This window comes from Stigmatopora argus, chromosome 22 (assembly GCF_051989625.1).
Source record: "Stigmatopora argus isolate UIUO_Sarg chromosome 22, RoL_Sarg_1.0, whole genome shotgun sequence".
Lineage (NCBI taxonomy): Eukaryota > Metazoa > Chordata > Actinopteri > Syngnathiformes > Syngnathidae > Stigmatopora > Stigmatopora argus.
The window spans coordinates 1660794-1684440 of record NC_135408.1 but is presented as its reverse complement, the minus strand read 5'-3'; the positions used below and the strand labels follow the sequence as shown (position 1 = coordinate 1684440).

Genomic DNA, 23647 nt, shown 5'->3' with positions numbered 1-23647 from the left:
CTTCATTTGGCAGTCACAGCCGTGAATTATTCAGCTCAACTACGACCGTCTTATCTGTACAACACAATGTGATTTCACTGACGAGAAGACTCGCAATCTCATTTAGTCAGAGACGACATGCAGAGTTAAAAAAAAAAGTTGTGATGTATATTTGATGCCATGTTGGACTTTGCATATCACGCTTTCGCTACCTCTCCAGGACGCCATGAAACATTAATCGGCTCAGTTGAATATCAGGCCACTTTTACGCCAAACTAAATTTGGGGCGGAGGAATTACCTCGCCGGTTTTATTGGATAGCTGTACACACGCATAACACACTGAGGGCCGGATGTCTGTTTCAGGGTACAGTTGTTGTTTTTTTCTTTTCTTTTCTGGCACTTATACCTCTCCGAGTTTGACACCCATTCTTGTTTTTTTGTATTCTTTTACACCTTAAAAACGTGAGATAAATTGTCAGCATGTAAATCTCTCATGTGTGAAATCCTCTGTGCTTAAGGAAGACGTCTGCTTCTATGTCGTTACTGCTGACAGCGGGCCGTGAGTGACAACAGAAGGTTTCATTTTTCAACAGCCGTCACGTCCCGCTGGAAATATTTTGACACCGTACTGTCGTGACGGTGTCAGTCACGGCTAAGTGGTAGCACTTTGTGCCGACTTTATCCGAAAGGCTTACGAAAGTGTCACTACTAATACCACTCACTAGCAGGAAGCCAAATCACATCAAATCTTAAGTGTTCCCATTTTGGTTGCGTATCCTTTGTTACGCAAAACTAGGAATTTGGGGATGACTGTTGCAGAAGAAATTTCTTCTCAAGACATTTCCTTGTTACCCTATTGTATGTAATAGCATCTTAAAAAAACATGTGTCAGACAAATAGCCATACAGCGAAACTTTCTAAACAGAATATAAGTGCTTAAAATGAAACCTTGAGGCATACCAAATGCAAGGGTGGAGGTGGATGGACAGTGGTCATTTATATAGTTATTGCAAAGTTGTGCACTATCAGATCATATTAATGTACTCCAGGACCGTTTACACGGTAACAGCAGTGAAAACGTAAAAGCTTTTTCAAAGAGCCCCATTGTTTACAACAGCGTTTTGGTTGGCTGAAAATGCACAAAATTTGACATTGTTCTGACCCGCCGTCGGAGTCTAAATGGTTGACAATGCCATTCTGATATTTGAGTGATGTCTGACTTCTGTATGGAACAGTAAGTAGCAATAACTTTTCAATATACTGTATTTGTTCACGTAGCAACCTTCCACATGACGCCATTGTCGTCAACATCGACATCTAAGTCTCCCTGCTTGTTAAGAAAAAAAATAACAACTTTGTTGCTATTAACAACCCCAATTGAAATGGATGAAGATCTAAACTTTTTGGCAGTTCATTCTTTTTCTGACCCACTTATTCTCACAGGAGTCGTGGGGTGCTGGAGCCTATCCCAGCTAACAACGAACATTAGGCAGGCTATACCATGAATTGGTTGCCAGTCAATCGAATGGAACACAGAGACTAACAACCAAAGGTGCACATGCTTTTACCTAGAGCCATTTTAGAGTGTTCAATAAGACTATGCATGATTTTTTGGGGATGTGTGAGCAAATTAGAATACCTGGAGAAAATCCACACAAGCCCAGGGAGAACATGCAACTCCACACAACAAGGTCAGAACCCACCATCAATCTCAGAACGAGGTGGACCACTCTGTCACTGTGCCTCCCTTTTTGGCAGTTTCCTGCAGTAACAATTGTATTCAATAACCCCCCCCCCCCCCCCCCCCAACCCTAATTTTAATATAAATTTTCCAACTTCCCAAATCCCTCTAAATTTTTAAGCCTATTTGTGAATGTGTGCAGGTGGCTGGCTCACCCCAGGTGCATTTCTGATGCTCTGTAGTTCTGACTGATAGAGACCAGATGGCCCCTGGCTCAAAGCGCCCTTGCGTGAGGGTCACTCCATGAGACCTCTGCTACTTTTTCTGCCTCATTAGGAAACTGGCTTCCTCTCCTGCGCTGGCCGGCAGTCAGCCAGGAGTGAGTATATATATATAATATGTACATTTTTAGGGTTGCAGGTAGCTAGAACTTACCCTGACTGACTTTTAAGCACAGTCCCGAGGGTTCACAAAGGTCTGGCTGACAGTCAATGAGCTACGTACTTGGATGCTGTACGACCAAACAGTGGCAATTTTTTCATTTTCTTATTTCTTTCATTATTTTCACAACAAAAGCATAAATAAAAACTTATTGGTATACACCCTTGACTAGTCACAACTTTTGCATAACAACATGTTTCATTACCGCAGTGATCCTAGCTCTATAGGACTAGGTCCTGTACCTTCTTTCATCTTTTATCAACATAATGGATCCTCCTTGGCAGCGCAATTAACCTCCATGGATTGGTCACGCTTCTTGGTGCAGGCTCGGTCGTGTGCGTCCAAGCGGGACTGGCGCACATGGAGGAAGGAAAAATGAGCGGCAGAAAGTTCTGTCGGTCGAAGTCACCTCAGGAGCGAATTCCTATGTAAATTCCTACACTAAACCAAGACAAACCTAAAATACTTACCAGTTTTGATTCTCTCTTACAAGGGATAAAAACGCATGAGATGTTTATTAGTGTAATATAGTGACTGCTGATCTAACTGGATAAACAAAAAGCGTCTTGTTCTGTACTCTGTAAAATCTTTTTTTTTTGTTGGAATGGGTCTAGAGAAAGCTGTGATGTTTAAGTGCAGCCCAAGGCTCTTACTGATCAAATGATTAGCTTGCTGCCGTCTTGACAAAAGAAGAAAAATAACCTCAGCTCCCCTTCTAAGTTACTGAAAATATGAAATTGGTTTGTAAAAAAAAATGGGCGACCGTGAGTTTGCTTTCTTGGGTTTTCATACATTTATTTTTCGCTCGTGCATTGGTTTGCCTGGCTGTCTACGCACATAATTATCACCACTGTGATTGTGCAAAGCGGGCACGCATACTCTGCCTTTGTTTAAATTCACCTTGGTCGTGCACTACATTACACGTGCAATGAGCCATGTGTGTGCCTGTGATAAAACAAGTGCCATCAAGTGGTGGAGTCACCATGGCAACACCGCATCGATGGACCATAGTGAAACTGAAGGTTGTTTATTATGAGAAAGTAGAGGAAAAAAAATCTCTCCGTGATTGAAACGTCGGTGAAAGGTCAGACAGATATTTGAAAAATGGTAGAGATTTAACAATAACAAAATAGAGTGATATGCGACCTGATATGAGATCGTAGGAAGGCAAAGAAGCTACACAGTCACGCGGCTAAGGAGATTACTGCGGGTCTGAGGTTCAAACAGCGACTGGAGTTCATCATTGTTGTGCTGAAAGCCGCCCTGAGCTAGTCTTGCTCTTCCTTCCCTTCCCAGCCACTGTGGCTCTGCCTTTGATTCATCTCCTTCGATCCGTCTCTGCCTCTAAGCAAGGTGACACTAGCAACTTTAATGGATATTAATAGGATTTCTTTGGGAAGATGCAGAAGTGAAGCCAAGTGAGTACGTCACACATCCTGATGACTTTTACATGGCTGGAAGACGAAAAAAGATAACGAGTCGCTATACCAGGGGTCGGCAACCCAAATTGATAAAAGAGTTACTGCATTGGAAGAAAAAAATTGTCTGGAGCTGCAAAAAAAAGCCTTACAGAATAATGAAGGCAACACATGTATCTATATTAGTCTACTATCAAAATGTCTAAGCATCATGAGCATTCATGATTAAATGTTTATGTTCCCTGCAGTGCATTCTGGAGAGAATGACGCACCACGAGACTGCTCTGTTGTACGATGCCGCCTAAAATTTAACTTCCTTACAATATTAATGAATTATGTTTTGATGAAATTAAAGAAATCCGATTTTTGATGTTATTTATATTTTGAGGAGTCGACAAAACCACAACAAAATGGAATGTGCATAACACGCTCTTTTGCCATCTGTGAACGGTTTTCTATGCTTTATAATCTTGCGAGTTGCAACAAAAGTAGTGGAATGTGGAGATGGAATCCACTTTTTCCAACTATTTTTGCACTTTTCTAATTTCTCCAGAAGTAATGCAATGGCACTTTTTCGCTCTTTCCCGACTGGGTACTCGGCTGCAAATATAGCATGCCTTACCTAGAAATGTTGACAACTTCTTGCTACAGAGCGAAGATTCCAGCAATCTTTCTGCATTAGCAATAAACGCAAATGATTTCGTTAAAGAAACATTCCTCTTCCGTTTTCCCCAATTATTTTTATCTTTTTCCCTTGGGATCCATGGCCCATCACACAGTCGCCGGTTTGTTTACAACAGCAGGGGCAAATCTTCATTGACAAAAATGTTGAAATTTAATATTTATTCTACACATTCTTACAGCATTGGAAAACGTTAAGAATGTCTGTGTCATGTTTGTCCTCCTACAGAAACTATATTAAAACAAAAAATATACTTCTTTCCCATATTTTCAAACATTTTTAAACAAGCTCCAGGTAGTCACTTGGGCAGTGCTAAAGAGCCACATGCGGCTACAGAACCTATGGTTGCCAACCCCCGGGCTATATCAACCACTATAGTATAAACGGTCTTCCTGTCTTTTAGTCCTGTCTACCCTACAAATTTCTGTCTTTGACCAACATACTGCAAACAGGTGAGGACTTTACCTACAACTTTGACCTTCAACATAAACTACAGTGGGACAAGATATCGGAACCTTCTAGTGGTGTCCCGCGAAGGACTCCCCCGGGAGACCTTCCAATCCGTATCGACACACCCAGACTCGTGCCATGGGAGGCGCTTTTTTTTCCTCTCTGTTTCCCTCAGTTTTGGCTCTTTTTTGTTTTCTTTTTTCTCTCAATCTGCCCAGTACTGACGGCAGCTGGGTCTCTCTTTCGGCGAACTTGCCGGCCTCCCAATAGCGAGTCTAGCGCTTCTGAAGATTACCGTCAGGCACTTTGGGTGATTCCACAACAACAACAAAATAAATTACATATGGATGTGAAGTATATACTACTAACGTTGTATGTACATACTGTGATCCTTCACCACTTCACAGCTTTAACATTCACAGCTTCAATACATCGCGTTTTTGTATAGTAAGCATACAAAAAAAACATAAAAATGGCAAAATTCACGCGGAAACTCCCGAGCGTAAAACAGGATATGAAAAATGGCGGAAGTCACGGCTCTGCTTCTTCGGTGCTGAATCGGTGACAGTCAGCACAAAATAAGAAGCAAAATTTCATTGTATAGAAGAAGAATGATGCGCCGAATAATACAAACAGCTGAGAAGGACGTCTTCTTGCCTTTTCTTTGGATTACTACATTTCGCGTCGTGCACAGAAAGATTAAGCTGACCCTATTCCAGCATTGTTTGGATTTTTGAATCGCCGTTTAAAATGCCTCCTAAGCGTCCTGCGTCATCCAAGGCATCCTAATGAATCTACCGCGTGTAACATTGAAAAGGAAGAAGCGAACATTTGGAAAACAGCAATGGTATATTTTTTCCAACGACACCAATCGAGTGGTAACCACTAGGAATAAAATAAAAACATCGTTAAGATGGAGAATGCCCTATGCGTCTGGATCTCGGACTGTAGGGAGAAGAAACGTCTGGATACCAACATGATTAGAAACAAAGCCAAGACCTTTTACGATAGCTTAGCTCCCTAGCTCCTCAGCTTCATACCAGTGCTGCGAGTGAGCGTCATGGTTTTATTGCATGCAAGGGCCGGTTTGAAAAGTTTAAGAAGAGGTATGGTCTACAAAGTGTTTCGCTGTATGGGGAAGCCTCATCGGCAGACCAAGAGGCAGCGAACGCCACGTCGAGGAAAAGTTCCCTCACATAAGTGAAGAGGATGGTTATCTTCCAGAGCAAGTTTTTAACATGGATGAGACTGGCCTTTTTTGGAAGAGGTTGCCTTCCTGGACATTCTCCCACAAGGATCAACATGTTTGGGAAAGCTGCTGGCTTCATGATAAAGCCAGGCTTAATCTACAAGTTCGACCGCCCTCATGTTTTAAAAAACAAGAACAAAGCCTTGATGCCTGTCTAGTGGATGAGCAACAGGAAAGCCTGGATCACAAAAGCCCTCGCAAAGGACTGGTTCTTAAACTGTTTCATCCCGAACGTGAAGCTGTACCTCGCTGAAAGGGGGCTGCCCTTCAAGATACTACTACCGGATTGTGCAGGGCGACTTGGATTGAATTCAATGCCTTTATTGTCATTATACGAGTATAATGGACATGGATTTAGACTAAAACTCCCTTTAACTGTTTTATTTTTTATATCAAGCGGAGATGAACTATTTTTGCTGTGAGTACAGTATTTAAAGTATTTACTTTTTCAAGATATAGTAGTTTATATTTAGATATTAATACATTGGTCTTTTCATATGCCTATAACTAATATTTAATAAATACACTTCATGATAATTATACTTGTGCACTTGTATTTTTGTATAGGCAATCTTATTGAACTAGAGCAGTTCTAATATATTGGACGCCTATCTCAATCCGGAGTACCTAATGGTTGGTATCCAACAATGTGTTCTATAAACTTTAAATGTTACTAATCCCCCGCTGTTTTTATCTGTCAGATGCATCTGTTTTCACTTGAAAGCCACCGTTGTCGCCAATCCTCACATCTGCTTTAATTGAAACCTTGATCATCCCACACTGAATGTCAACTCGGCAAAGACAAGGTCCAATTAGCCTCATTGCAAAACCAACCCCCCAAACCCAATCTGTCCTCCCTCCACACCACGAGTGAGTTCCAGGTGCTTCCAAAGGATCTCGTTTAAAGAAAAGCCGAGGTGAACACTTGAGTTGTTTCAATAAGAGTGACAAAAAGGCTTCTCCACTTCTTAGTCCCATGGCTTTATTTAGCTGCCAATCAATTGCTCTTGTAAGAAATCCAACAGTCTGAAAAGAAGAATGTTTTGAAGATAATAACACACTGATTGCATCGTCTTCTGTGATCATTATAATGAGAAGAGCAGCTGTAAGACACCTGCAGAAAGCAAGAGAAGAGGGGAAGGGAGAGGTGCATCTTGGGAAATATCACAAAGGCATTATAAAAATAACCAGAAAGGCACATGCGGAAACAGGAATGTATAGTCACTGTCAGGACCGATACTGGCCTTTATTTCATCAAACGTTGAAACCATGGCCCAAGTACGATGACAAAAAGTCAGTTGTAGTTCAGTTTCCGAATGACCGCACGTCTAAGATGTAGATAGAATTTCAAAATGATTGTAGAAAACCTCTGTGAAACCTTGAAAGCCCAAAAAAACAATGACAAAGAACAAACAAAATGGGAAAAGAACTCTAAAATGTCTGCTCAAGTCAAAATGACTTCTTTTTCTTATCCACCCTTCATGGTCGCCTGGAAAAGACAGAATGACTCAAAACTGGTTGCTCCAGTCAAATAGGCTTATTTTTTTAATTCTACCCTTCTATGTAAATTTGGCTCCTGGGGGTAAATTTAAAATAAAAAATGGGGGTTGTAGCAACAAAAATGACCCTGTTAGGGCAGATTCAGAACCAAAATAGCCGACTTCCTTATGTCTTTCTTAGCATTGGTCCGTGAAGCTTTTTTGTGGGTCTCCCTTAATGATAGACACGCCAACCGAATTTCTTGGTGCTAAGTTAAATCGGCTGTGGGGGCTGCATTTTCACGCGTCCTCACATCTGCAGTTGACTGTTAGTGTTTTGACTGAGTGTGCAGCCAGCAGCTCTCGACAAGCAGCCTGACACATGTTGTGATGCGTTTAGGGAGCGTTGGCCCTGCAGGTGCTTTCAACAACTGGGTCACATATCTAAAGAGCTCTGAGTGCGTTTGCACCAACCACGCAACATTTGACGATATACAGCAGGTGTTGAATTTATAATGGGTTGATGCTTAAACAAGGCGGGGCGCAAAAGTAGCCTGAGAGCGTCAAGGCTAAAATATTTTCTCCCAAAAGTGTAAATACAGTTTAGTGATGATAAGATGACATCAATGTAATCTAATGCAATTTTCATGAAGAAATTTTATTGGTCAATGTCAAAGTGTGTGGAAAATACTAGTTATGATGTAGCCGCCGTTGAAAAGGAAGTCAGTTTTTAGCCATTTCCACCTCGACCTCAGTTTAAGGAATTGACAGGAAATTACCGTTTTTTGGACTTCAAGTCGCACCAGCCAAAGAATACACAAAGAAGTGGAAAAAAAGTATATTTTTGGGAGGGCAATTTCTGATTTGATCAAAAACCCAGAACAAGCAAACACTAAAGTAAGTAAAATAGTAAAAGGGAGAACTGGCTAAATAGCATCAGTAAACTTAACAGTTTGTTTTAGAGGTCTTATAAATTACTAATAAAAAGAATAAAAATATTATCGCGGCCTCATGGTCTAGAGCAGGGGTCCCCAAACTTTTTCCTGTGAGGGCCACATAACCTTTTCCTTCTCTGATGGGGGGCCGGTGTCAGTTTGTAACAGAAAAAGTGTGACGATCGTAGGGGAGCTTAAAAAATTTATTGTTTTCCAGAAAGCCACACATAACCAAATAACCCTTTCCAGGTTCTTTACAGAAAAAAAGTCAGGAAACAAATAATAACACTATTAATGAAATAAATAATAACTAAATAACCCTCTCTGAGATCTTCACAGAAAAAACAGGAAATAAATAACACTATTTATGAAATAAATAAGAACTAAATAACTCTCTCTGGGTTCTTCATAGAAAAAAAGCCATGGAACGTTAACTTTCTGTTGTGCCATGCACAATCTTCACAGATAAAAGTTCAGCTCAGTTGTCAGAGCAGAATCTCTCTCACTTCAACACTTTGCAGCACAGTGATTGCTGGTGAATTAGGCAGTGGACTCGTAGCGGGGCGGTGAGACCCATTTTTTACAACTCCCGGTTCATGCGTCCCATTATTAGACCGCGAGTTTCGCCCACCATGCTAGGAGCCCCGTCAGTCGTAATGCTAGCTAGCTTTGACCAGTCCAGGTCCAACTTCTCCATGGTTTGGCACACTTTGTCAAAAATATCCTCTCCCATTGTAGTCCCTTTGAGACTTTGGAGGGCTGCCAGATCTTCGCAATTCTCAAAGTTTGCGCTAACTCCACGAATAAAAATGAGCAGTTGCGCTGTCTTGCACGTCCGTGCTTTCATCCAGTGCTAATGAAAAAAAGTCAAATTATTTCTTCTTCTGCTGCAGCTGGGCATATACATTACTCCCGATTTCTTCAACGCGTCTGGTCATTGTACTCACCGACAGACTTACGGCATTAAATGCATCTTTCTTCTCGGGACACACCTCCTCCGCGACAGTATCCATACATTTCTTAACAAACTCTCCGTCAGTGAAAGGCTTACCGCTGCTTGCTATCAATTTAGCAACCCAAAAGCTGGCCCGAACGGATGCCTGGTTCTGCTGAGATAGTAGTCCACTTTTTCGCTTTGAGAGTTTGTCTGCTCGTATTTGGCCTTGCAATTTATCGTACTTGTCTTTGTGACGGGATTCATAGTGTCGGCAAAGATTGTATTCTTTGAATACCGCCACCGTCTCTTGACAAATGAGACAAACAGCCTTTTCTTTGCATTGAACAAAAAAATAATCGTTTGTCCACTCCAGGTTAAATACCCTGCATTCTGAATCAATTTTTCTCTCACCTAACTTTTTCGCCATTATTCCGTTCTCAAACAGGTTGCAGTTTTAATATGCTTGAATAGTCCGCGATGGTCCCAGGGCTCCGCCCTCACCTGCGATCGTCCAGATGTCTCGGTAACACTGCTCGTGCATGCAACGGTGGACGTGCCCGCATGCATCAAAGGGAAACACTCTCCCCATGCGTGTCACCAAAGAAGCAATGCGAAGCCCCGCTTCACTGGGATGATTTGTGGGCTCAGCAGGGGTGCAATGAACCAAACACAAGATTAAAACGTCCCAGTCTTCAAGGCCAAATAGGACAAAAAAATCCGATAGCGTCTCTGGTATTGTTCAGAGGGCCGGTCCAAATGTGCCGGCGGGCCGCATCCCCCCCCCCAAAAAAATTCCGATAGCGTCTCTGGTATTGTTCAGAGGGCCGGTCCAAATGTGCCGGCGGGCCGTATCCGGCGCGCGGGCCGTAGTTTGGTGACCCCTGGTCTAGAGGTTTACTCTTCTGACTTCGGTGCGGACAGGCACGGTCTTGATTCCCAGTGGAGGCCGTATGATTGTGAGTGCAGATGGGTGTTTGTCTTCATGTGCCCTATGGCTGACTGGTGACCAGTCTAGTGTGTACTGTGATCCTTCACCACTTCATGGCTTCAACTTTTGCGGCTTCTGTACATCGCGTTTTATTATCTTAAGTATAAAAAAAAGTTCAATAAAATGTCAAAATCTGTGTTGAAACTCACAAGCGAAAGACAGGAGATGTAAAATGGCCGAAGTAAGGGTCGCGCTTCTTCAGCTGAAATGGCAGCAGAAGGAGAAGAGATATTTCAGCGTAGAAGAATGACACATCGATAATACAAACAGCGTCGTGCCATTCTTCTTCGGATCATCACATTACATATATTGCGCTTCACGTGGGGAAAGACGACAGCGAGCCTCTTCCAGCATTCTATGGATTTTGAAAACGGCGTTGAAAATGCGTAATGTCAAAAGTCACACTGAAATTCTCAAGCGGAAGACGGGAGATGGAAAATGAAATGAGGCAGAAAGCAGGGCAGCGCTTCTTCTTTGGCGCTGAAATGGGTGGAACTCAAGGCTTTGTGCGTATTCAGAAGAAGAAAGGCACGCCAAATAAAACATATAATATGATAGTATTAATAGGGGTGATCCTACTTCACGTTTTGTCGATTATCGCTGCCAGGTCTGAGAAAGAGAAAGAAACAAAGCGCGACTTATTGACCGGAAAATCCGGAAAGTGGACAAGTTCATGATAGTAGAATCCATAATAAAGTTACAAAAACGTGTGTCTAACTATGATTAGTCACCGATTCTGTTCAGAACTTTTATGGCTAGAATATCTAGTCACAGCTGTGGCTTCGAGGGGGTCTGGTTTGGTGGCCTCAGTATTGCATCCCTGCTTTTTGCAGATAATGTGGTTTCTGTTGGCTTCATCAGGCCGTGATCTCCAGCTCTCGCTGGGACGATCCGCAGCCGAGTGAGAAGGGGATGGGATGAGAATCAGTACCTCCTAATCTGAGATCATAGTCCTCAGAAGGAAAAAGGTGGCGTACCTTCTCCAGGTCAGAGTCCGGATTCTTCCCCAGGTGGAGGAGTTTAAGTATCTTGGGGTCTTGTACACGAGTGAGGGAAGAATGGAGCGCAAGATCAACAGGTGGATCGGTGCAACGTCTGCAGTGATGCGGACTCTGCATCGGTCCGTCGTGGTGAAGAAGGAGCTGATCCAAAAGGCTAGTTTCTCTATTTACCGGTCGATCTACGTTCCCACCCTCATCTATGGTCACGAGCTGTGGGTCGTGACCAAAACAACGAGATCCTGGATACAAGCGGCTAAAATGAGTTTCCTCCGCAGGATGTCTGGACTCTCCCTTACAGACAGGGTGAGGAGCTAGGTCATCCGTGAGGGGCTCGGAATAGAGCTGATGTGAGCCAGATGAGTTGGCTCGGGCATCTGATCAGGCTGCCCCCTGAACGCTTTCCTAGTGAGGTGTTCCGAGCACATACCTGTCAACCTCTGCCGATAACTGCTCTTATAAATGATTATGATTCCCCTTACTAACCCCCAAAAAACCTTACAAACACCGTACGAGTCGTACGGTGTTTGTAAGGTTTTTTGGGGGTTTGTAAGGGGAATCATAATCATTTATAAGGGCAGTTATCGGCAGAGGTTGAAAGGTATGCGAGCACGTCCCACCGGGAAGAAGCCGCGGGGCCGACCTCGGACATGCTGGGGAGACTATGTCTCCCGGCTAGCCCAGGAACACCTTTGGGTTCTCCCGGAAGAGCTGGGAAGAGGGAAGTCTGGGCTTCCCTGCTGAAGCTGATGCCTCTGCGACCTGACTTCGGATAAGCGGAAGATGAGCTGAGACGCGACTTTGATTTTTCATGATCAAATTCCATATTAGGAAATTTGGCCAAATGAAACTCATTTGGAAGCGGAGATCCCAGTCAGACGGAGACGTTATACGATGATGCTTTGCTTTGTTGCCTGTATGCTCTCTAATGCTGATGGAAGATGGCGTCAAAATTGGATTGTCGTGGGGGATTAACCATAAAACATTGGGCCGTAAGCGCCCCTTCATCATTGTTCGCAGCTTCAATTATTTTTGCTTGAGAGCTTTTCCTCCAGATGACAATCCTCATTAGCATCGCAAAGGGTCCCTTTCTGTTGTTTTCAGTAAAACGTTGCCTTAAGAAATAAAAAAAAACAATATGAAAGCACTCATAACCCCAAAGTCACCCCTAAAAGAATCATAATTATTACTAATAATGATTGAATAATAAATAATATGATTATTGATCATTGTTTTCCCTAAAAGCGCTACTTTGATTTGATCCAAGATCGACTCGATATGAAGCATTTTTTGTGCATAGAAGTGTTACTATATACTTAAAGTATATTCTCACCAGCCTACAACCCTATTGACATTATTCACAGTAATCATATAGTGTTTATATTATGACTGAAGTTGTTTATACATTGTACATTACACACTTATCTTGAGACTGACCCATAGTTCCTTCTTTCTAGCTGTCCAAAAAGCCTGAAAGCTCTCAAGGCCTAAGTATTAAATCAAGTTCATTAAAAGACTAGCAAACCTTGGAAAAATCCTAATATGGAAATTCATTTTTAACTGAAACCCACACACTAATATTCAAATTAACGCCCACCTTGGGCTGAGAGAGAGATCTTTTAAGCTGGAGTCAGATCACGAGAAGTCGTCCTTTCCCTTGCGAATAAAGAGAATTGACCATTGAAGCTTTAATAATGTCTTGTCTTTTTTATCACTCATCTCACAAAAATCCTTCAGAGCAAAAATGAGAACACTATCGGAAGAAAAACACCATCAAAAACAGAATCTTAATGTCACCCCAGGCTGAATTATTCTGGGGAATTAAAAAAGTTATAGCGATACTCTTCATCTCTTTATTGCCGTCGTCTTCCCGCTGCACAGATTTACGAGCGCATTAGCGTCACGCTAACGCCACACGCTAGACCATATTTCTTAGTGAAAGAATGGAAGAAAAAAAAATATCATGATGATCATTTGGACTTTCACTTCTCAATACAGCTGGAAGACAGCAAGTCGTTTTAGCATTCATTCCATATCTTTGATAGCCTTTCTTTGTCCTACCAGTCTTCATAAATATCCTATCATGGTTTGATATCTCATCTCATCTCATTTTCTGAACCGTCTGCTAACAAATGCAGCACATGCTGGTTGGGTTACCGGCGCATCATGCAGCACCAAAACCAGTAGAAAAACAGCAAATTTGCTACTGGTTTTACTAAAACCAAGGTAAACTGGATTTTTTTAATCTAGGTAGTGTGCTGAATTTTATACCGGTGATGGCAAAGACAGTACTAGTACCCATTTGCTAGCCATTGATAGAGAAGCATCCGTTTTAACATTGGCGGCCGATAGATTTTTGGTGCGTACTGATGAAAGAGGTTCCCTCCTGATGAGACGGAGATGAGTCTCTGGCGATTTGGAACAGATCCTTCTCGTTCGCTGACAAGCGCATTTATCAACGGCGCTTGGAGAGCAACATTTAGCCGTCACTGGCCTGACAAGAGAGGCGACGGGGTGTACGCCAGAATGCCAATGAGGGACGACCTAAAAGAGACATCGGAGAATACCTGAAGTACATGCAGAACATTTAAAATCTTTAGATTGTGTGCAGATAGTATGTACTATCTTGCTCAAATTCTCCGTATTCTCCGTTTATGCTATTTGTCATTTGTTTTTGAGTTTTGCCCCCAAAATGACACTTTTATATAAAATGAAAATAGAGTACTGCAAAAAAAAAATCTCAAGATTTTTGGATAGTTTTTACTCCCAAATAAATTAACTTTTAGAAGTAAAATTATCATTTATAAGGAGAAAGCATTGAGAGGAATCCCTCAAAATGACACCTCTCCCGCTTGCTTTATTACCAAAAAGTTCTATCCAAGAAATAAATGACATAAATACGACCAAAGGCATATAACCTGCCATTTTACTTTGCAAAAATGCCAATCAGGTGACTAATGGCGTATAAATTTCTCTTGTTTTTAATTCTCCAGCTCATGGAAAAAATGTCCAGAGTGAATAAAATGCATCGATGGATTGATTGGTGAAGCGAACAATTGAAGTTGGCTAAGTAAAACACAGGTCAACACGGTCATAAACTGTTTTGTTAAAAAAACATAGTTTAATTCAAATGTCTGAAACATTTCACCATTAAAATGGTCCGAAATGCCACATTTTAGGGAAGGAAAATGTGTTTGCGTGCTACTGAGGTTAAAATAACAATCAGCCGCTAATAACAATTGACAAGGGCATGTAATGGAAATGGCCAGTTAATGAGACAACATGCCCCAAATGGCGTTCCATCATTGCAAAAAAAAAAAGGAATATAAGGTTGACATTTTAGGAACCCTAAGCCAAGAATGTTAACATTTAGTAATTTAGGTCATTTTCAAAAATCTCAGAGTGAACAATTATATAGCTTCCATATTAATAATTTATGAAACAAAATGAGCAAAAGATTCTTATTTTTTTGCAATCTGACATTTTTTACAGCCCTTAACAATGATGACAGATAATTAAAAACATTATATCCATTAAATGAGCTGTAATGTCCAATCTAAAATAATAACTTCAACTCAGAATGTTTTTCAAATATAAAAACCTTTTATTTTTATTTTTTAAACAATTTCCGCAAAATATCTTACATTTCCAGATCCATTCTATATTGTTAAATATCGAAATAAACCTTTTTTCCCCAACCACTTTTTGTGACATCAGTAGAAAATAGGATGTCACAATTCACGCAGTACAAAATTTACACTTTGCTACACACAAATTGGTCACATGGCAACAAAACACGGAATAGGATTCATTTCTTCGCTGAGTTTAACGCAAGAGGAAAGTTCTCCTAAAATCACCAAACTGCCCAGAAATAAATGATTGAAACGGCCATGAATTTGCATAATACAGCATGGATTTTAGACATAAAAAACCCTTTTTGGTTGCCTCAACAAGCCCAAAAACCCTCCGATTTTGGCAAGAAAGTATATTCAAGTGAAAATTGACAATTGTAGTTTGAAGCAGCATTTTTGCATCATGCCAGCCAAAAGAGTGCAAAAAAGCCCAATTGTTGACTAGTCATTAATTAATTAGATGAGGTCAAAATAAAGAATGGTTGATGAAAAATTTGAAAAGGCAAATATAAATCATAACCGTTGGATATTTTCTCATTCACAAAACGTGGATTATTTCTTCAATTCTGATTGAATTTCAAAGGAAGCTAATCAAGAGCAAGAAAAGGACATCCTAAAATCGAATTTTATGTTTACAGCAAATTTGTTTCCAAGCAACAACGACTGGTTAACCCAACTCCTCAGGAAAGAAGAGAAAAGAGCCGCATCAATCTTCTGTTTACTGGTGAAATGAAACCGTTTTTGTTCGATGCTTCTTATGTGACAAAACAAATTTCAGTAGGTTTGAACTAACAGTTGGAATGCCTGAAAATGTGCAACAATAGTTCAATGAGCAAAATGCAAAAAGCCTGACACGAGGAAGTGATTAACAGGCCTGTTAAGTTTTCCCAAATCATCACATTTAAGGATCACAAAAAAAAAAAAAAACGTAAAACAAACAAAGAAAGCCAAAAGAATTGGTTTCATAAATCAAGCAGAGCATCATGTCATGATTCGAAATAGCCACTTAATTCTCAAGTGTGGGAGAGGTCAGTTTTGTTGCGATGAATCCACATTCTTAACATGCACACGCACTTTCACACAGAAAAAAATTCAACAACAACAAGGCACTAAGAATTTGTTCAAGTTTATCACAAGTGCATTAAAGTCGGTCCCAGTTACTCTTTCCGACCTGCCAATCACATACCAAGTGAGGCAAGACAGGGTGACCCCATGCTCAACCGCCTGTGACGGGGTCCTCCCAGTGAGCAGTGACATCCACAGAGTCCAGAAAAGGAAAAAATGAGGAGATGTAGAGAACAGGGGTCAAAGATATTCTGAGTGGTCTTTTCTGAGAGATTGTGCCTGCTTTCACTGTGATTACGGCCATGCGGCCCACTCCAAAAAGGAGGCAGTGAGACGTAAAAGAACGGCGACAGGACGAGATAAGGAATTCGGCGGTGAAGAAAAGGCTGGAAAAATAAGGCGGCGAAAGGAGAAAAATAGGCAGTAGTGGGGGAGCGCGGTGTCAAGTCCCATCCTTCCAATCCAGGTGGCCCCCAAAGGGATGAGATAGTCAACAGCAGGTACAGGAGGTCCGCATTCAATTGGCGGCGAGGTGGTTAAATCGTTCCAGCACGGTGGCGTTAGTCTTCTCGAAGAGCCAACGCTGGCTGGGCGAAGAGGGGTCACACGTGTTCATGAAGATGCGCCGCTCGGCTGCGTTACCGTCCACGCAACTGTTGCTTACCGGGTGGAACAAGCTTTTATCCTGGTGGGTTGGAGGTAAAAAAATGATAAATTGGTGTGTTGTGGACAAACTTTAAAGATTTTTGTGGTTAGAAAATGGGATGTGAACATGATTTACATCGACACAATGATGAACGGAGGTCGGTGAGTAGCCAAAAAATTGTACTCAAGTAAGTGTCGAGTTACCTTAAAAGTGGAAGATGCAGTTTTGATAAAAATGCATGAGGATTCTTTGCTGTCTGTGGACTTTAGGTTACTTCCTATTAATTAGGGGCATTTTCGGGTTATCATTTTGTTAATTTGTCACCTGCCATTTATGGCGTTAGAAGTCTAATTCATTTTATGTGACTAAATTGTTATAGCTGATTAGTATGATGGAGTCCTGTGATTATTGTTGCTACGTCTCATTGGTGAAATTGGTAGAGCCACTTTGGGCAGCACCACTGTATTTTCCACATTGTACGCCGCACATTCAATGAATCAATCTTATAAATTTGTTCCATATATCAGGCGCACCGGATTTTAAACAAAGTAGCAGTAGTGATTGTGGTAGTAGTAGTAGGGGATTTTGTTGTACATCCAATAGATCAGTGGTCCCCAACCACAGGTTCATGGACCGGTACCGGTCCGCGAGCCACATGGTACCGGTCAATCAGAGAAATAAATATTACCATTTTCAATCTCCCCCTCTTACTTGAAATGAGAAAAGTTGTTAAGATAGTAATAAATAATTGATAGATATTATGCTTGGGACTCGTTTTTTGCTGTCATGGATGTCCTCCATGGAACATACGGCACTCCCCTCTCCACATACGCCGGACCACGAGAAAACAGGAAAAGCTTTACCGGTTCGCGGTGAGAAAAAGGTTGGGGTCCGCCACAATAGATGGAGCTTTGGTGGTAGTGGTTAGGGGTTGTGTTACACATCCACTAAAATAGTGGTTCAGTGCGGTAGCAGTGGTAGCGTTAGTAGTGGCAGCGCTAGTAGTAGTAGCAGTAGTAGTAGTAGCAGTAGTAGTGGTGGTAGTAGCGGTAGTAGTGGTGGTGGTAGTGGTAGTAGTGGTATTAGTGGTAGTTGTAGTAGTAGTAGTAGCGGTAGTAATAGTAGCGGTAGTATTTGTAGCGGTAGTAGTAGTAGCGGTAGTAGTAGTAGCGGTAGTAGCAGTAGCGGTAGTAGTAGTAGTAATAGTTGTGGTGGTGGTAGTAGTAGTAGTAGTAATAGTTGTGGTGGTGGTAGTAGTAGTAGTAGTAATAGTTGTGGTGGTGGTAGTAGTAGTAGTAGTAGTAGCAATTGTGGTGGTGGTAGTAGTAGTAGTAGCAATAGTGGTGGTAGTAGTAGTAGCAATAGTGGTGGTAGTAGTAGTAGCAATAGTGGTGGTAGTAGTAGTAGCAATAGTGGTGGTAGTAGTAGTAGCAATAGTGGTGGTAGTAGTAGTAGCAATAGTGGTGGTAGTAGTAGTAGTGGTATTCGTGGTGGCATTAGTGGTATTCGTGGTGGTATTAGTGGTATTTGTGGTGGTATTAGTGGTATTTGTGGTGGTAATAGTGGTAGCGGTATTAGTGGTATTTGTGGTGGTAGTAGTGGTAGCGGTATTGGTGGTAGCGGTAGAGTGGTAGTGGTAGTGTGGTAGCGGTAGAGGTTGGTAGCATAGTGGTGGTAGCGGTGGTCGTGGTAGCGGTAGTGGTGGTAGCGGTGGTCGTGGTAGCGGTAGTGGTGATAGCATAGTGGTGGTAGCGGTAGTGATGGTAGCAGTAGTGGTGGTGGTAGCGGTAGCGGTAGTAGTGGTAGCGGTAGTAGTGGTAGCAGTGGTAGCGGTAGCAGTAGTGGTAGAGGTAGTAGTAGTGGTAGTGGAAGTAGTGGAAGTAGTGGTAGTAGTGGTAGTTGTAGTAGTGGTAGTGATAGTAGTAGTGGTAGTAGTAGTAGCGGTAGTAATAGTAGCGTAGTAGTAGTAGTAGCGGTAGCAGTAGCGGTAGTAGTAGCGGTAGCAGTAGCGGTAGTAGTAGTAGCGGTAGTAGTGGTAGTAGCAGTAGTAGTGGTAGTAGCAGTGGTAGTAGTGGTAGTAGTAATAGTGGTAGTGGTGGTAGTAGTAATCGTGGTAGTAGCAGTGGTAGTAGTAATATTGGTAGTAGCAGTGGTAGTAGTGGTAGTAGTAATGGTGGTAGTAGCAGTGGTAGTAGTAATAGTGGTAGTAGCAATAGTGGTAGTAGTAATAGTGGCAGTAGCAACTGTGGTAGTAGCAATAGTGGTAGTAGTACTAGTAGGGGATGTGTTATACGTGTTATACATCCACAAGGAGGACCTGTAGTAGTAGTAGTAGTGGTTGTAGTAGTAGAGGTAGTAGTAGTAGTGGTAGTAGTGGTAGTAGTAGAGGTATTAGTAGTAGTAGTATTAGTAGTAGTAGGATTAGTAGTAGTAGTATTAGTAGTAGTAGTAGTAGGGGTTGTGTTATCCATCCACAAGAAGGACCTCTAGTAGTAGTAATAGTAGTAGTGGTTAGGAGTTGTATTATACATGAACTAGATGGAGCGGTGCTAAAGTGAATTTCATACAATGATTAAGCAATATTGATCCATATATAAGGTGCACTGACGTTTTTTGAGTCTTGTAGTTTTATATTTTTAGTTTTAGCTTTATAGTGTGGAAAATAGGGTAGCGTTTTAATCTTCCACACATCTACTAAAAAGAAAGTATAACGTATGGTGTGGTAAACTACTTTTAGAAGTACAGTCATACCTCTACTTGTGAATGCCTCTATGTACTAAACTTTCAGGTTACGAAAGCTTTTTATATGCAAATGAATGCCTCAAGATCCAAGTTACGAAGTACCCCAAAAAGTAAATACATTTCCTTGTTCGTTATTTTATTTTGAAATTGTCGCGGATGCATTGACTCACTTTAGAACACAAAAAACACTATCCATGTTTCAAGATTCTCTCTTATGTACTTTTGAGCGCGGAGTTCGGACGGTGTTTTTACAAGTGTGGATAAAGCAGCTGCTTCTGTTTTTAATCATCATATCTCCCAAGAAAATTACCAGTGCGAATGAAAAGACGTGGTCAGCGAGGAGAACAATGACAAGTTGGTCGAGGGGCATAGAAACGAACTCTCTAGAGCAGGGGTCTCGAACTCAATTTACCTGGGGGCCGCTAGAGGCCAAGTCTGGGTGAGACTGGGCCGCATCAGGATTTCCACAAGAAAAACACTGATAAAACTTTCCAACGTTATCAAATATCTTTATTTTTTAACAAAAAATAATGAATTAAATAAATTAACTTAAAGATGAATAAAAAATAAATCAATCAGTAATATAAAACCAAATAATACTAATGAGCATACAGTAGATATACACTGGCTGGCTAAGTAGAGAAAATGAATTATTTTTATTCCGTTTCAAATGTCTGTATTAACAGCTCTTTAACCTTTAACTTTCTGAACTTGAATGGAACATTGAACATGAAATATTCTGAACACGGCTTCTTTTGCCTACTCCTTGCTGCTAGAGACCTGGCAGCGCTTCTTCTCACATAGTCACATTTGGCTTGAGGGAGGAAGCAGTGGAGACCCTCAGTAGAGCTTGAAGATGCTCATCAGTAAGTCTGGACCTGTACTTGGACTTATTGAAGTTCAAGGTGGAGAAGAGCTTCTCACACAAGTATGTGCTCCCAAAAAGGCACATGGTCCGCTTGAACCTTCGGGAAAGTTCAGGGAAGCTGGGGGTCAACTCTCTCAAAAATTGCCCAAGCTTGTCTGCTTCTCCACTCACCTCCCTGAACTTGGCTTTGAGTGCAGAGTTGCACTGCAGGTCAATGAGCTCCATTTGAAGCTCAGGAGGGGCATCTTGCACATCAAAGGAGAAGGGGTCCGCAAAAATTTGAAATGTGGCTTTGTGTGTCTTGAAGTCTGCAAATATGTGATCAAATTCCTCCTGTAGCTTCGAAATGGCCTCAACATACTTCTCACCACTGAATGGTGTGCCTGCATCCACGAGAGCCTTGCATGCTGGGAAATGGCAAAGGTTTGTCTGAGAGAGCTGGGCTTTCCATAACACAAGTTTAGTGCAGAATGCTCTCACGTTGTCATAGGCAGCACTGACAAGTTGCCCCTGGCCTTGTAGCTTCTTGTTCAGTACATTAAGCTCATGTGTGATATCAACAAGAAAAGCCAAGTCCATGAGCCATTTGGGATCACTTAGCACAGGATCAATCAACTCACAAACGGCGTAGCTAGCTTTGACTGCTGCATTACTGTCTTTGGTAGCCTTCTTGAAGAGATCCTGTTGCCTCAGAAGACGTGTTTTAAGACTGCCAACCTGGTTGGCTCTCTCATCTCCCTGGTATTTTTCGTACTCCTCAGCATGTCTCATAGTACAATTACGTTTCAAATTGTATTCCTTGTGCACCGCAACTTTTTCAGTGTAAATGAGACACGTCGGGGTGCCCCTGTGTTCAACAAAGAAATATTGCACTCCCCACTTTTCTTGAAACTGTCTGTGCTCATCACCGACCTTTCTCTTCACGGCAGGCTTTGAAAGAGACATCTCTGGGGCTCTGTAATGTTTTTCCACTTGGAATGAGTCTCGGGTTGATCTTTCACATTCAGTCGCGCGGGTTTGTGGCGCATGTGCACTTTCGCTCTCCGTTTCAATCGCGGAGATGGCTACAGACACTGACACAGGCTGGATCACGGATCATAGCGCCTCATTCAGTTCTATGCTGAGAGCAGCGGAGGAGTGTGCGCGCCGAGCGGAGTGATCGGCCTCACGGCTTCTCCTCCGCCCAGCTGATTGGAGGAATGAATGAGTGAGTGAGCGAGGCACTGGACAGCCCGGCCGATGTCCCGCCCTCCAGAGCCGTATACCTCACCGTGATTGGTTCATTCAGCTCCGAACCAAAGTTCCCTCTAATTTTTTGTTGGTCTGAGCAGAAAGACAACCTCCCTGAGCGCACTGAGTACCAGTGTGAGCGACATCATCGGTACTCGGATGATTCGCCTAAAGACGTTTCGCCGACGGACGTTTGACAGACGGGCAGGTCGCCGAATGGACGTTCCACCGAACGTTCATTCGGCCGAACGGAGGTTTCGCCGAAACGGGATTCGAACGCTCGCCCCGCCGGATCGTGTGTGTACAAGTTTTTCAACCTCGGCCCGCGGGCCATATACGGCCCGTTAGGATTTTTAATCCGGCCCGCCGCCGGTGTTGTCCAAATTATAGTAAAAATCAATGTTCGTCTACCATCAATGGCAGTCCGGGAATAAGCACTCTTGGGCAGGCAGATGTAGCAGAACCGAGCCGTAAAATGACAGCAATCGGGTCAAATCCATCCTAAAACAGCATTTAATGATTAAATACAAATACTGGATGATATCGCGATGGAGGCAAAAAAACGTCTATAGACGTCCATTCGCCAAACGGCTCAAAATGCTCTCAAATTCGGTCAAATCCAGCTGAAAACAGCGTTTAATGATTAAATACAAATACTAGTATTTGTATTTAATCATTAAACTAACAAATACTAGTACGACCTGTCCGTCTGTCAAACGTCCGTCGGCGAAACGTCTTTAGGCGAATCATCCGGTCACGACATCATCATTGCTCGCTATCGGCACACCAGTATCACACCTGCCACAAGCAGGTGCATGTCAATGTTCCCTCTAATTTTTCATGTAAAACATGCTGTAAAACAAGAAAAACATGAGTGGACAGAGCTACTGCCACTGGCTGCCACTTAAACGGCGCCATCATGGGGAAAGGGGTAAAAAAAAAAAAAAAAAAAAAAAAAAAATTAAAAAAAAAAAAAATCGATCTTTCATATTAAGACGGGGGCCGCAAATTATCGTCCCGCGGGCCGCAGTTGGCCCGCGGGCCGCAAGTTTGAGACCCCTGCTCTAGAGTTAATAGAACACTCGGGAGGGACAAATCCTGAAAAAGTGTTCACAAGTTGTGCGATCGCCCAGTTTGACGACGTTTGTCCGTTGCATTATAGAAACATCATTAAAAGTCAGCAAAGACAATCGTCTTTGGAGTAGTTTATTTTTCAAAACATCCGTCAACCAGCCCTGCAGAAGGGCAAGTTAAATCCAAACAGGTAAGAACCAGTAGTGACTAATAAAATGGGTGAAAAATGTAATTCCAAGGAAATCATAAAATGTTAATGTTTGTTGTTGATTAATGTTGTTTGAATTCTTAATGATGCGTTTATGAGATGTTCATGTGTTCGTGTGTTTGTGTGTGCTCTCCCTGTTGCCTACCGTTAGCTTCCTCTTGTTCTCCTGCGTTTCAACAGGGATAGATTTTGTATTCTTGTTATTCATTTTAGACCATTAATAAATCATTTTCTTATCATTTTCTCTCATTTTTGTGTTTCTCACATCTTTCATACAAAATTGGGATGCTGACCAATTTTAAAGGGTTTAGTTGGTAATTGTGTGAGGACCGTGGAAGGAATTAGAGAATTTACATACAAAATGTTCAAGTTACGAAAAAAGTTCTGGAACCAATTAATTTCCGAAGTAGAGGTACGACTGTACATTTTCCTCCAAAAATCAACTAAAATGTAACGGAGTAAATGTACCGTGTTTCTACCCACCTCTGATGATGAATATGAAAGCTGATGTGCGAGCCACCAGGTCATAGTATATATCGAGTATCCTTACCTTGCGGTAGCGCCACAGCTGGTTTCCTTTCATGCCGTGGCAGTCGTAGAGCGTGACGGGGCTGCTGTGGGAAACGGCGTCGAAGCAAACCTTCTTGGTGTGCAGGGGGTCGCCCACGCGGATGTCCTGACGCCAACCAAACGTAAACACCTGAGAGCAGGAAGAGTTGAACATTTTGAAACGAAAATAACTTTTTGTTCTTGTTTAGACTAGGGCCCTTGAAACTTTTTCTGGTGTCCTGTTTCTTGAAATAAAGGCTGTCTAACCAATTTCTTACCGTCTTTTGGGGTGAATTCCCTTGTGTGCAACATTTTTATGGATTGTGATTGACATTTCATGACACAGGGTGTATTGGATAATTATAGTCTATGCGAACAAATAGTACCAAATGAAAT

At 42.1% G+C, this 23647-nt stretch overlaps 1 protein-coding gene across 3 annotated transcripts in view; it reads right to left on the bottom strand.

Annotated features, from left to right (window-relative positions):
- Positions 1-13245: 13245 nt before the first annotated feature.
- LOC144067684 (polypeptide N-acetylgalactosaminyltransferase 10-like) overlaps positions 13246-23647 on the bottom strand; it is a 79094-nt gene continuing 68692 nt past the window's right edge. The window contains exons 9-10 of one of the 3 annotated variants that reach the window (XM_077591503.1): positions 23253-23402; positions 13246-13781 (exon numbers count right to left, since the gene is read on the bottom strand). In XM_077591503.1, coding sequence (XP_077447629.1) covers positions 13503-13781; positions 23253-23402 — 429 coding nt within the window. In that variant the 3' untranslated portion in view covers positions 13246-13502. Of the gene's footprint in view, positions 13782-14818; positions 16620-23252; positions 23403-23647 lie in introns of those variants that run through there. The other 2 variants (XM_077591501.1, XM_077591502.1) reach the window with 2 other exon arrangements.